Source organism: Falco biarmicus, chromosome 4 (genome assembly GCF_023638135.1).
Source record: "Falco biarmicus isolate bFalBia1 chromosome 4, bFalBia1.pri, whole genome shotgun sequence".
Taxonomy (NCBI): domain Eukaryota; kingdom Metazoa; phylum Chordata; class Aves; order Falconiformes; family Falconidae; genus Falco; species Falco biarmicus.
This window is the reverse complement of record NC_079291.1, coordinates 74,936,555-74,950,367: the sequence shown is the minus strand read 5'-3', so window position 1 is coordinate 74,950,367 and position 13,813 is coordinate 74,936,555. Positions and strand designations below refer to the sequence as shown.

At 50.2% G+C, this 13,813-nt stretch overlaps 1 protein-coding gene across 3 annotated transcripts in view; it reads right to left on the bottom strand.

The window, feature by feature from the left end:
* RAB11FIP3 (RAB11 family interacting protein 3) overlaps positions 1-13,813 on the bottom strand; it is a 77,862-nt gene that overhangs the window by 51,480 nt on the left and 12,569 nt on the right. For all 3 annotated transcript variants that reach the window (XM_056337809.1, XM_056337810.1, XM_056337811.1), the window contains exon 2: positions 5,358-5,451. In XM_056337809.1, coding sequence (XP_056193784.1) covers positions 5,358-5,451 — 94 coding nt within the window. The remainder of the gene's footprint in view (positions 1-5,357; positions 5,452-13,813) is intronic.

Genomic DNA, 13,813 nt, shown 5'->3' with positions numbered 1-13,813 from the left:
AAGAGCTGTCTCCCTAATCGGTGATGGTTTAGCCAGGGTTAGGAACAGGCAAGATCAGCAGGAAAGTCTTCACTGCAGCAATGCTGCATGAATAAAGAGATCAGCAGATCTGATGAGAAGATAGAAAGTGCTCATACCAGTGCCAGAAACTCACAGAGTTTAGTCAAACATGCACACAAGCTCTCCTTCCATCAGCTAAGTTTCAGTGAAGACTTTCCTTTTAAAAAGCAAATGCTTTGAATATTAAATTGGGCCTGGGTATCCCCACTGAGAAAGCGTGCTTAGATGTCAGCAGTAGCCTGTTGCAAGTACTACTGTATTTCCAGCATCAGTCTGGAAGAGAGACCACTGAAGATGCACAAAAACACAGCCTCAGAAATTATTACTGGATTGGGAGTGCGTAAGGGAATGCAAGCTTTGGCTTCTGGAATTATCCCTGTGCAAGGAAAGCTTTCATTTCGCGTAGCAAAAGCCATCTGCAATGCAGATCCTACAGAAGGAAAAAAAAACCTACACACAAGCCCAACAGTGGTTTACATTACCAGACGGAGCCAGATACCCAACACATTCTGCACCTTCAAACGCTCTGTGGAGCCAGAGCGGATCCGTATCACCAAGATAGCAGCCAGCCTGGCTCTCCAGAAATTAATTCAGAGCCACCACACGCTATCTAGCGGACTTACACAAGCACTAAGTGGTTCACGGGCACCTGGAGCCATGATCTCAGAGATGTCATCTAAGCACGATCAGATCCAGAGGCATCTCCAAGACCAGACTGGCTCGGCAAGCAAGGAGTGCGGCGGTGGGAGCGGGGAACGCTGCTGCTCCCCTTGCAGCAAGGCTGCCGAGCACGACCTGCACACAGGTGAGCAACGCAGGGGCAGTTACTCAGACCTGGGTTTGAGATCTGATGTGCAGTTCCCTCTCAGGGCTGTAAGCTTTTAAGATGTAATGCTGAAAGCCTTCATCCAGGGGGAGGGCTGGATATGCGCTTTTCTTGCAGGAAGTTCCCAAACTGGCATTCAGCTACCAGGAACACACCAACCATTTCGGGATATGAAATACCAGCTGCAGAAACTGCAGTCCCTGCTCTGAGGCTACACCCATTGAAACCCTCCCAGGGCTGCTCGCAGGAACAGAGCGATGCAGCCCCACAAAGACTCCCACCGATTACGCGTTCATGCTGCTGCCAGTTCCAATTAGCAACGGCACGGCGCTTTCACACAGGCTCTTTGCAGCAGCCTGCCTGCGCGCTGCCAAAGCAAGCCAGCCAGCCCAGCCCGAGCCCTGACTGCTGGCCAGCCTGTTATTTGCTATTCAACACCCTGCCCTGCGCCCGCCCCAGCCCTGCCTCGCTCCGCACTTTTCCCTTTGGAAACCTATCAAATGCCTTCGGTAAGCCGAACACACTCCTCCTGCTAAATGCCTCTTATTCAACCCCACCGGGGTACATCCACTGAGCTGCAGCTTGTCGGTTCGGCACATCAGCCGGCTCCTGAACCTGGCACTGCCAGGGGTCCCCCCCAGTCTTGCCCCCCCTTGCTCCTGCCAGCGCCCTGCTGTCCCCACAAGCAGGAACTCTGTTATAGCTTCCAGGTTTGGGCGTTGGCTCTGGAGCTGAATTTTCCATCTTCCCAAATCCAAAGAGCTTTTAGTTGAAACATTTGAAAAAAAGGTTTGACTATTTCCACCCTCGGGCCCTCCCCTGAGCTCACAAACACATCTATTCCTCAGTGGATGCACTGTCTGCCCTCGATGCACAGGGGCCCCTTTGTTCAGGGATCAGAAGCCGAAGCAGAAGGGACGGACGAGGCTGTCAGCTCCAACAAGGTACCTTCCCCTGCCTGACACAGCAGTTATTTGAACTGACACCACCAGCAATCTCGCTGCATGCAGGGGGGTACCTGCAGAGCCCATTCCCAGAGGGCTTTTCTTCGGAAGACAGATGTTACAGATGTTTCAGCTCAGAGCATGTGTGTGAATTACACAACTCATTACTGCTTTTGTGTTGGGCTGCTACAAAGAGGAGAGGTTAAATATGTCCTATTGGAGGCTGAGAGGCCTCTGTAGAAAAAACGGGTGTCTGAAGCTTAAAAGGTTTTTAAATATCTGACAAAGGAAGGAATCTGCTGGCGAGCACAACCCTTGTTTGTTTGCATCCAGCTGTGGCTGACACTACCCATACTTGCTGTTTGCCAACTAACACCCCCTCCAGCAGTTCCCGCATCCAACATGCGGCAAACTGGAGCTGCTCTTTGCTCCACGCACCTTGGCTTCCAGTTACAGGCACCACCTCACCACCCCTGTCCCATGGTCAGCTCCTTGCCGTACAAACAGACAGAAACCTCACTCCTAAGCCTTTCCCGAGTGGCTCGCGTACAGTCCCTCGTACCTGTTTTTTTTGGAGAAGATCCCCCATGAACTGTAGCTGCTAAACATGATGAACGCAGCAGTCACACTGGCTGCTCCCCATTTCTTTTTCCCTGCAGACTAGAAAGATGTCCCGTTGAATCTCACTGCTGGTAGCCAAGTGCAATAAGGTTTTCCTCTGGATGTGGATTCCCCAGGCATTACACACATTACCTGGCTTCTTCAAGCACGCTCTGTAAGAGTCTCCTCTTTCACATCGCTATCGTTACTACCTCCACATTATCAGCTTGACAAGTTTTACAATACAAAGCTATAAATATTCCACTTTCCGAGTTATTTACCAGCCCTGACTTGCCGCCAGCATCTGTTTCAGTTTCCCCCTCTGCTTTGCCAGTTACGTGTTGCAGGACTGGCCAGTTGTCCAGGCACCATTCACACAGACTTTAAAAGCAGGCAAACCGCATGCTTCGTGGAGCAGGGGGAAGACAAGGCTGTCCCACCCAGCAGCCACACCACCTCACGAGCAGGAAGGTTGTGAGGAGCTGAGTCTGTCCCAGCAGCAGCTCTGAGCCTGCCTCCCATGCCAGCCTGCTCCTGATGAACGCCTTGGAGCTGGGCACGAGAACTGAGCCCAACGCCCAAGAGCCACAGGCTCCCCTCCTCCCGCAGAGGGGAGACCCCAGGGGGCCCTCCAGACTCCCCCACCCAGAGCACTCTAATGGCAATCACATATATATGCAGCAGGCACAAATATGTGTACGAGGACATCTTCCTATCAAGCCTTCTTTTAGGGAAGGGCAGAAGGTAAGGCAGCCATAACTGGCTGAAGACTCTCACTGAAGTCTCAAACTCAGCTTTTGTAGCGTACAAGTCACTTAGCTCTTCCCCCCTCCATGGTCAACATTACCTGGCCAGACAAAGATTACAGTGGCAAAGAGATCAGAATCGTTTCATGGCAGCAGAGAGGTGGCATCGTGGCTTTCAGCGCTGAGTGGTTGAACAGTGCTTTGCTCCACACTGAAGGCAGAGGCAAGTTCAAGGCGCCCTAGGTCAGCATGTTCCTCAGCCAGCGGGAACATACCTGACAGCTGGCACAGGACTAGGACCGAGGAGTTTAGTATCCTCCCTGGACGTAAAGGCTAACTGAATGCAAAAGCAGTCGTAAGAAAAGGAGCTGACTATGCAAGTTTTGCTAGTTTTGTAACCGCACCTTCAGTTTGCCAAGCTAGACCGTAACAGCTTGAGTAAAATCCCAGCTATTCTCCTGCGGAGAGCCTCCAAGAGAGGGGGGGAGAGGGAAAGTGGAGCATCTTTAGAGATAAACCCTTACCCACATTCAGACAGGCACCGCAAGGTACAGTGGCCGACCAAAGAACTACAGAGTACCAAGAAACACAACAGATCTCCCTCTGGCTAAAACCAGGCCCAGCTAGTTAAAAAACCCTTATTAAAAGGGACATCCAGCAGCAAGTATAACCCCTTCTTGCTTTACAAAGGGATGATCGATACTGACTGTCTCAATAGCAGCAACAGCAGCAAATCCTCAAGATCACTTCAACGTGAGCAGCCACTCAGCTGGTGAGATTTAAAAAAAACCCCTCTCTGTACCCTGTCCGGGGATTCTTTTATAGCTCTTTAATGCTGTGCAGTGTTAGAGAGCTCTGCCTTCCTCAACCACTGTAATAAATACATATCAATCTCTTTCAAATTTAATAAATAGAGATCCTAAAAGCTTTTTCTGGATCTGCTTTCCATTCAATTAATATAACACAATACCAGAGCAATGAATTATTGAAGAGAAATACAAGCCAGAGCTTTCACAAACATGCTCTACTCTAATAGCAATTTATTACAAATTAATAGCATGCTGCATTTCCTCCTGCATCATGAGAACTGGGAATCATCTGCACTGTCAAGCTACACCAGCCACGAAAACTTCAGACCTGCCATAAAACACTACAGTCCTGAGCACAAATAAGCTCACAGTGGGAGATGGGAACAGGAGGAGGGATGGACAACCAACAGGAAAAAAAAAGAACTCACTTCTCTGAGCATTTTCTACTCATGAAACAACATGGTTTGTATAGAAATAATCAATCTTTTCCCATCTTTGCTTGTATCAGTCCTCAAAAACATGCTCAGTGTGTGGGGCTGACAACATGGTGCATGTTCATTGCTGCATGAAAGTTTAAGATAAGCATTGCTGTGAACAGAATTGATTAATGCACAATATGATAATTCATATTTGCACATTTAAAATTACATCTGCTCAGCAGGAGGCTTCTAACATTTTTCACACCCTGCCCTTAACAACATGCTTGACCCAAAACGACTCTCTAACAGTCATATTAGAGATTAATCCCAAATTGAAAAAGCAACATCATTTTCTTCAGCAAAGAAATCCAAATGCCCAACCAGCCAGAAAGATACATCACGTTTCACCGAGCTACTGCTCTGGAAGTACTCGCAACAAGCCCATCAAGAGCAACATGGGGATTGTCACAGGCCTGTTTAAAGATCCCCTACCAGTCAGTGAGTTCAAAGCTCTTGTTTAATGTGCTTCTTGCTAGAAATCATCTGAGCACGTTGACCCTCCAAATGCATTAGTGCCCCACGCTGGGAAGGCGTTACGCTCTGCAGCAGACAGGCAGGCATCTCCAGCGGCATGTCAGCCAGGAATCCCTCCTCCGTCAGGGCAGCAAAGCCCCCAAAACCACAGTGGAGAGCAGACGCCAAACCAGAAGGGGTCTTCCCTCAACAGCTTTTCTGTTTCCAACATCTGTTTAGAAATGAACTCTCCTGACAGACAGAAAACACGCAGCCACCACCACAACCGCTGTACCACCTTTTTCAACTCTATTAAACGCACCCAACCTCTCCCCCCAGCCCAGCTTGCCTTCACCAAGCAGCTTCTCAGCTCGGTTAACCCTTGCAGCGTTAGATTCGGTGTCTCCCCATCCTCACTCGCAGCACGGCAGCGAACTCACCTCCATTTTTGATAGCTCTGATCCCTCGATGGAAATCTTCGAAGCTGATGACTCCAAGTCCACTTGGATCGAGGTACTTTGTTAGGTCCTTTACCTGCAAACACAAAAGCAGGGTTACCCACAGAGCCCTTCAGGGAAACAGCATCTTCCATCAGAGAAACACCTTGTAACACTTTTTTTTCTCCTTACAAGAAAAAGATTTGAGCTAACGACAGTGAATTTCTTAAACCGACACCAAAGCGTGGCCATTCTCCTTGAAGGGAATATGAGTAATCAGTATGGAGGGGTTAATTAGCACTTGGCTGGTGCTGAAACTATCGGTTAGTCTTGGAACATATGTTAGGGCAGTACTTCTTGCAACCCGGTCCTGCTCTGCCAGGGGTTTGTTTATTTTTATGGTTTCTAAAGAGGTCCTATCTTAATTGGGAAAATTCAGTAATAGGCTGCCCAGTAGGAGGGCCCAATTAATAGGATTCAGTGATAACGAACTGCTCCATGTTACAAATTTAGACCATATAATTGAAACATTTTCACAATTAGACAATGCCTGAGGGGGCAGGAATCACGTCAGCCAGCGAGGATTAGGATGCGGCTGCTGGAGCAGGCGCACATGGAGCGGGGGACACTTGCGAGACCCAGTGAGGACGATCTGGGCTCCTCGAAGAGAAGCGGCAACATCCTGAGGGCAAACCCACAGCTGCTCCTCACGGTTCAGCCAAAGGCTTAGGAAAGGTGCCGTTGGCTCCTTCCTTCCAGGCTGTCACAAGCCCACCCTTCAGAAAACCCTTTACACCACTGATGCTTCTCAAGCCAAGACAATTCAATTATTTTTAATAATTTAAATTTTGAAGGTGCTCAGAGCCGCCCGACTCATTCTGTGTCAGCAGGGGGGTTGGTTTGCTTTCTTTTTGTTTTTTCTTAAACCCAGGTATGCGTTTATACAGGGAAATCAGATATGCAACAAGCTCGGAGCTGTTCACCCATGTATCCACGTGGTTTCCAACACGTCTGGGAGAGGCAGGCGATGTCTCTGCTTCAGACACCCCACCTCCCCACAGCAGCGCTCAGCACCCGGCAGGGCTGGGACCATAAAAACCACCCGACAGTGCCTCTGCGGGGGTGGCCACGAGCCCCAGCATAGTACAGGCTTGCCCACCCGCCAGCTTACCCCATCACCAACAGGGAGAAGACAACACAAGCATCTTTTCTAGTTTCCTGGGGAACTTTTTTGATAGATAACAAAAGTGCCGAACTCGCCACGCATTGACTTGAGTGAGTCAGGCTTCTTGTATGTCAAACAAAGGTATTTTAGAGTAATAAAAACAACTCTCAGGAATGTGTCAGTTCTAGTTAATGCATCTGGCACCTTCTTTGAGTTCAAAGGCTGTAGCTTAATTTGTTATCTGTGTATACAGATAACAGAAATGCAAGTGACATTTCATCAAACTCGATAAGCCTGTAAGCTACGATCATGACACACTCAAGTATAGTTTCTGCAATGGTCCAGCCGCAGTGACACAGGGACACGCCGGGCAGGGCTGCTCACAGCGCTGCCACAGTGTGGGCAGCTCCTCGGGACAAGGAGGGTGTAAGCCCCCGTGCCCACCCCCCAGCAAGGCACCTCTCCCACACCGGTGCTTGTGCAAGAGACAGAGCAGCTGGACAAGTATCTTGTTTATGCAACAGAACCACCTATAGATTTAAATTGAGCCATGGGCAGGAGGAAACAAGGGGAAACGTTTCTTAAAACTTCACAACCCTGACATTACGGACGCAAACAACCAATAGCCACACAACTGATGAAGCTCAAGCCCATGGTGGTATGTTTGTGCTGATCCAAACCTGCCTGTATTTGCTGCTCAGGTTTAAAAAGAATTAACTGTTACATCGAGACACCACCACCAGACTGAGTGTGGTGGCCACTGACACCCACAAGAGCTCATAACACACAGAAAACAGACCATGAGCAGGGCCTGCCTGTGCCCCCGGCCCCTGAGAGAGGCTGCGTGTCCTGTGCGCCAGCACCCAGCATCTCCCAGCACCCACAGTAACGAGCCAGGGGGGACATCCTTGCCCATGAGCATCTCACTCTGCCTCTGGGGCTGCAGGCTCCAGAAGCTCACTGCCTGCTCTGTTCAGCAGTGCCTTCTTTTAAACTCTTCTGCACCTGCACCTATTTTCTGCTATTCCATCAACTGTCTCACAGTTCTACCACTGAAAGATATGGAGAGGTGCAAGTATGATCCCTGTGGACCACACTCACCCTCCCCAGCCAGGCAGCTGCTCCAGCCCCTTGGCCATTTTAATCATGTTCCCCATCACCCTCCCATCCTTTTTGAAGATGAAGACCAGAACTGCACACACTAGCCAAGACAGGGTACATCAAGATCTTGAATGATGCCAGAGACCCTCAGTGCTACTCTGATACCCCCTCCTGATACCCGCTGCACTGCTCACACCCGAACTGTCACGGCACTGAGCCACCCACACCAGGAATGGCCAACTGGCCAATGGCGCTGGCATCTCGCTCCTGGGTCATAACTGCCAGTATTCTTCATTTTGATGATGAGGCTAAAAAAGCTACCTTATGTAGGACAGTTGGGAAGAACCCCAAGCGTTACGGCTCAAACTGGTTTAGATTAGCAAATCTTCGCAGTTCTGAAGTCACAGATTTGTTGGTTTTAGCTGAAGACTGATGTGCAAGAGCGGCACCGTGCTCCTATTAGCACAAAAGCAAAAGTTAACACTCTACCAAACGGCAACATTAAGCAAAAAACAGGCCACAGTCACGTGGAGGTTCCTGCTTTTGGCCAGCAAGACATATTTAAAATACAGGCTTTGCTCAATGTGTGTGTTTGTAGCTGGTTACAGAGTCTCGTTGACGAAAGAGCACCTAGAAACACAGTGCATTAAAGAGTCAGAGGATGACTCTGTTTAAACAGCTGACTTAAATCCTGGTGGAAAGTGAGAGGTTTAAACCCCTTGCAGTCAATCTGCTTTAAGCTGAGCGTGGCCGCAGGCTGCAGCAGCGGAACCAGTGGTGAGAGCTGCCAGGGGCTCTGCTCCCCCCGCGGGGGGACACGGCACAGCCCAACCCAATGGCAGAGTGAGCTCCTCGCACGACCCCAGAAGGGATCCTCCTGGTGAGGGACACAGAGGGTGAAGCAGACTGGGGAGGAGGAGGAGGGGGGAGGTCACCTGGCACCTCAACAACAGAATAAGAACTACTCATTGCACCAACTACACCAGCACGTCTTCAGAGCCCTGCACGCTGGCAGGGCATTTCGCCTTCCAAAACCAACCGGACTGGGTGGCAACCAGCACCCACCCCCAGCAGCCCCTCCAAGCTCCAGCCCCCGGCCCCGTGCTATTCTGCACCGGCCGGCCACAGCTTCCCCACCGTGTCAGGCAAGAGGAGACTCCTCGCTTCGACGCAACGAAACCAGTTCAGTACATGGTTTCAAGCCCCAGTTAAAGCCAACGGTGGCGACTCCCAAGTTCAAATTCACACAAAGGCTTGGCAGCCACGCAATGGAAGCTTTCCAGGGAGGGGAGGGATGCCCCAGCTGTGAGCGGCTCCGTTAAGCAGGCTGGAGGAAAAGGAAGCTCCAAGCCTTTTCTTTTTATCCTTACGTCCCCACCACATCGCAGATGGATTCAGCAGAACAAAATATCCACTGTGCTTGTTTTAAGCACTGACCTCTGAAGGAAGCGAGGGCTGTTGCCGGCCAGCCCACACCCCTCCTCGTAACCCCTGAGCCTGCCAGAAGTTTTCCCTTGTATTCTGGCAAAAGCTGGGGCTGTATCAGCTTCCAAAAATAAATTCTTTGGAGGGGTGAAATGAGGGTGGGAGATTTCTAGCGGCCACAGCAGTCAGGCACCCCACAAGGCAGAGCTGGCTGAGCTCAGCTCCTGCAGTCGTTTGGTATCTCACACGGACGATGCTTCCAGGGCCACTGCTTGCCCTCCACACCACATAAGCTAGCCACTTGATGACACTGTGGCGAGAGGAATAAGTCAGCGTTTCAGTACTGCTTCACTGTACACAGATGCTGGAAGCAAACCCACAGGAGACAAAGAAGAGGAATTGGTGTTGACGTATTCCTCAAATATCCCCAAACACCCGAGGCAGGCCAGCAAGCAGGCTGCAGTTCCCACCATGAACTTGTGCACCTGCAGTCTCACACTGGCGGCGATAAGCAGACAGACGCTTTCGCCTTGAAGTCGCTCCCTCCTTTCCTTGAAGAGGATCCGACACAGCGTCTCCCTCCTCTGAGTAACAGGACAGGCGCTGAGGTAAGCCACGGCAAACTGGGCGAGGGTGAAGAGCAGGTCTACTTAGTAGATGACTTCTACTCTCAGGTCCCCAAAGGGACCAACCACATGGATTATGTTCAAAAAGAACCTAGAGAGATGTTAGATACCTAGAGAACCCAGAGAGCTGTTAGAAGGACACCGAGAGACCTGTCCAGATAAGGAACAGCACACCAGAGGCTTACCCGGGTTGAACCGGGTGTCTGCCTTGGTATGTTTTGGCCGCTTGAGCAATCAGCACGGACAATCCAGCCCATCCAGGAAAAAGACAACAGAACCAGTAAGCCCAGTCTAGATTCTGACTGGGTGACACAGCCTGCAAATTGCTGGCTGGGCCTTGATTTTAACCCAAAACATCAGATGAGCCATTAACACAACTGCCAGAGGAAGACCTTCACCGGGGAATTGCTGCCATACTTCACCCCAGCACGCAGCGCTGGCTGGGGACCACTGCAAAAAGCAGCAGCTACCTACAAGCAGTCCGACACGCATTCACGTTTCAATTATTAAAAACTGTTTCCACAGAAAGGCAAAGGTTTAAGCTTAAAAAGCGCGCATGGGGGCACTCAAACCCGAGCTTTGAAAGCAACTACTCAGTGTGAGGGTGGGTTGGGTACCCCCACCTCAAGTAGCCGTTCCAGCAACTAGGTTGTGGTGGGCAAGGGGAACACATGGTTTCACACGTCCATCCCAGCTGGCTCCAGCTGCCAGCCCCGCTGCCGCTGGGCTCAGCAAGCCCCCTGGACACCAACGTGCGGCTGTCAGCAGGCTGCGTGCAGGGAAAGACCATCACGCTGCACAAAAGACCATCACAAAAGCTCAAAAGGAGCAGAGCTCCGCTACAGGGGATGAAACAAGAACGCGCTGGGTCCCCTGCACAGCCCCCTCCCACAAACACACACCACTGCCATGCAGTTCTTACCGCCACCCCTTCCCAAACCATTTACCGATAGGAAATTTTTCTCTCCTGAATGGAATATGACAGAGGACTAATCGGTTTAAGGACCTCACCCTTGTCTCTTACACTACAGAAGAAATGGGAGCCTTCGTGGTCAAACCGAAACACAAAGCGAGGCGGGACCAGGCAGGGAAGCGGCAGCTCCAGCATCAGCCTCCAAAAGGCCGGCTCCCACCCGGAGCCCCCCGGGAAAGCCTGCGGAAGGAAAGCAGCTGCCCCCTCGGTGGGCAAGGACCCTGCGTATGCACAAGGGGAAGCGAGTAACGGCAGCTCTTCACCACTGCTGTCAACAGGCCAGGAAGGTTTCCAAAACATTTATGTAGCTGTTTAATCAGCTTTTCACAACCAAGCACAGTGCATGCAGACGTCGCTCCCCACACATCTGGACATTTGGCTTGAACACGGGCTTGAACAGAAAATAAAATTTTGCTTGCAATCCAATGCTGAGCTTTCTCTATCAGCCTCTACTTCTCATTTTCTCCAGCTGAACTGTGCTCCTCTTTGCTGCCCGCACGCTCTGCTGCCTGGATCCCTGCCTGCCTTGGTGCAAGGCTCCACGCTATGTTAAACATGCTCAAAGCCAGCCTTTATCTTCTGTTTGGCCTTTAAAAAGGCTGCTCAAACCACCTCTCCCCATCTGAAGTCTCGGGATTGTAGCAGAATCTGGTTTACCAGGCTCCGTCTGCAGACGGCCTGCCATGCCCGGCAGCGCCAAGCTGGCCCGCTTCATGCTGCCGGTGGGAAGGGTCTCCAGCAGGGACAACACGTGGGGCAGCAGGAGCAGACCCCTGCCCGCCAGCAGTCACCGCACGAGCCAGCACACTTTCTCTGCCAATTTACAATTTGAGGACTTTCAAGCAAAACAGAGGACCAAAAATATCTTAACATCCAGTGGGTCTTGGAGCTTTAAACATAGGAAACTCATTTATATGGAATGTAAATCCAGGTACCTCTCACATAACTCTGACTACCCTCTTCTGTCTGCAAGAAGCCCAAATCTGCTCTGAACATCTTTTATCTTTGGGGGAAAAAATAGTACTGTAAATCACACAATCCCTGAACTCAAGCGGCAAGAAAGCGAGCACCACCCAGGCATACCCGCCAGATGAGGGCATTTTCAGCCAGTAAGGTGCAGGAGAGGGCTCAGCCAGATGCCCTCCTCTTTATCTTTAGCCAGATCTTTGGCGTGAAGTGGTACACAGGAATTTAACAGAGCAAGCACACACAATGTAAAAGTCTCTCATGGTTATGCAAAGGTGGATGCAGCACCGCTACCCTCTGCACTGAACAGAAGGGTACGGAGCCAACATACTCATTTGCTTGTAAAAACCCACTTTGTTTCTCAAGGCTAAACCCATCCTTTGAAGAAAAAAAAAATAATTTCTTTTAAAATGCTAATTACAGAAGTAGTTGTATTTTTTAATCTTTGGGAAATGTGCAAACATGCTGGAACTGCTAAATCTCCTGCAGCCAAACACTGGAGCAGCTGTGCAACCTGCCAAAGACATAGCTGTCCCTATACAGCCGTCCTCTTTAGATCATGCAGTCGCTAAATCAATGGGTTGCAATGTGATCAGCTAAAATGAATTGATCCCTGTTAATGCAGCATTTGTCTGGGCTAAGACAACATCCATCCCCCCTGTGCTGGGTGCTGAGAGAGCACTAACATGCTGGCAGCGTGAGCAAAACTTAACGTTGCTTCATGCGACGTATTTCCCAGACTGTTGCTGTGATGTGAACCACACTCGCACTGATGCCAAAGCCAGCAGCACCCTTTCCAGCCCTCCACTTGGGCTGCTTCACCAACAGCAGTGAACAAGCAGGCTGAGTGGAAGGCCGGTAACTCAGGATTACGCTGGCTCCAGCAATGTTTATAGGAACTGACTCCATAATTTGTTAAAGGATCTGGCGTTACAGAAAACAGGCAGAACCTCAGAGCAGGTTTCTATTCTGCTGCAATTACACCTAATTAACTAACCTTTAAAACACCCTCAAGGAGACAGATCTAATTACAGGGAGAAGCAATGGTCAATTGTGAGTAAGCGGTGCAAGAGCTGCATTATTTATTTCACAAGTGGCAGTGCTTATCCAGGGCTGCTCCGAGTGCGCTGCGCTCTGAGCTTTGTCAGAAGCTCCAAGAGCAGATAAGTAGGCAGATTGCATCTCTCTTTAAAGGTCCACCATAAACAACACTTAGTGAAGATGCTTTCTGCAACATCCCTCCCTATCTTGCACAGACATCAGTTCCCCTGTCCTTGCTGCCACTTCAGTCCCAGAGGCTTCTGACGCTTGAAATCAAGAAATCTTTCTGAGAAGGAGACAAAGACAGATTCAGCCTGGTTTATTCTCATCTCTTCCTGCTATGGAAGAAATAATCAAACCTACTATTTAAGGCAAAAGGGGAACAAACCTCCCATGTTTCTCCATCAGCCTGCAAATATTTAAAGAACTGGAAGGGGAGAGGGATCACCCACAGACCAAGGGAAAGAAGCCCCAGTAGTTTGACTGTTTCAAGGAAACAAACTGAGCAAGATCCCCAACAGGAACAAGCTCCCTTCCTTTCCTACCTGCCCAGGATGACAATATCCTCGCCATTTAACACATCCACTTCCTAACAAATCCTCCTTCCTCCTGTTTACCCAAGAGAAAAGCTGCTCCGCGTGCCGTCGCCTTTCGATGCATGTCACCTGCTTGGGGCAGTTTCCACACCAGTCCTGCACCCAGCTGACTTTGGCCTTGGGACTGAGTACTTCATGAACAGGAGAGAATTTCCTCCCCAGCAAATGATTACTTTCCCTTTTTGGAAGTTGATGAAGTCTCCAAGTCAACTGTGAGCCAAGAACAAGCCCAAAGCTGATGCAGAGAAGCAAGTCTCCTGCATTTGCCACTGTCCGGGTGCCATACGCATCGGGAGCGTGCAAAGGAAAACTTCCCTTCAAACGCTCCAGATTCAACAGGAAGAGCAACAAGATGCCAGAATACGTTTTAAAGAGCTGGCGGCCAAAAAAAAGCCTGAGGACCCAGATCCTTCCTGTCGACTTTCACAAGAAGCCAGAAGACATTGGTGCACCCAGCCAGACCCTCAGTGCCCAGCGTGTGGCCGAAGTGCCACATGCCTTTGCCAGCCCAGATCACTCATATTCAGCAGTTTTGGGTTTTTCACCTGCTGGTAGAAATTCCTCTA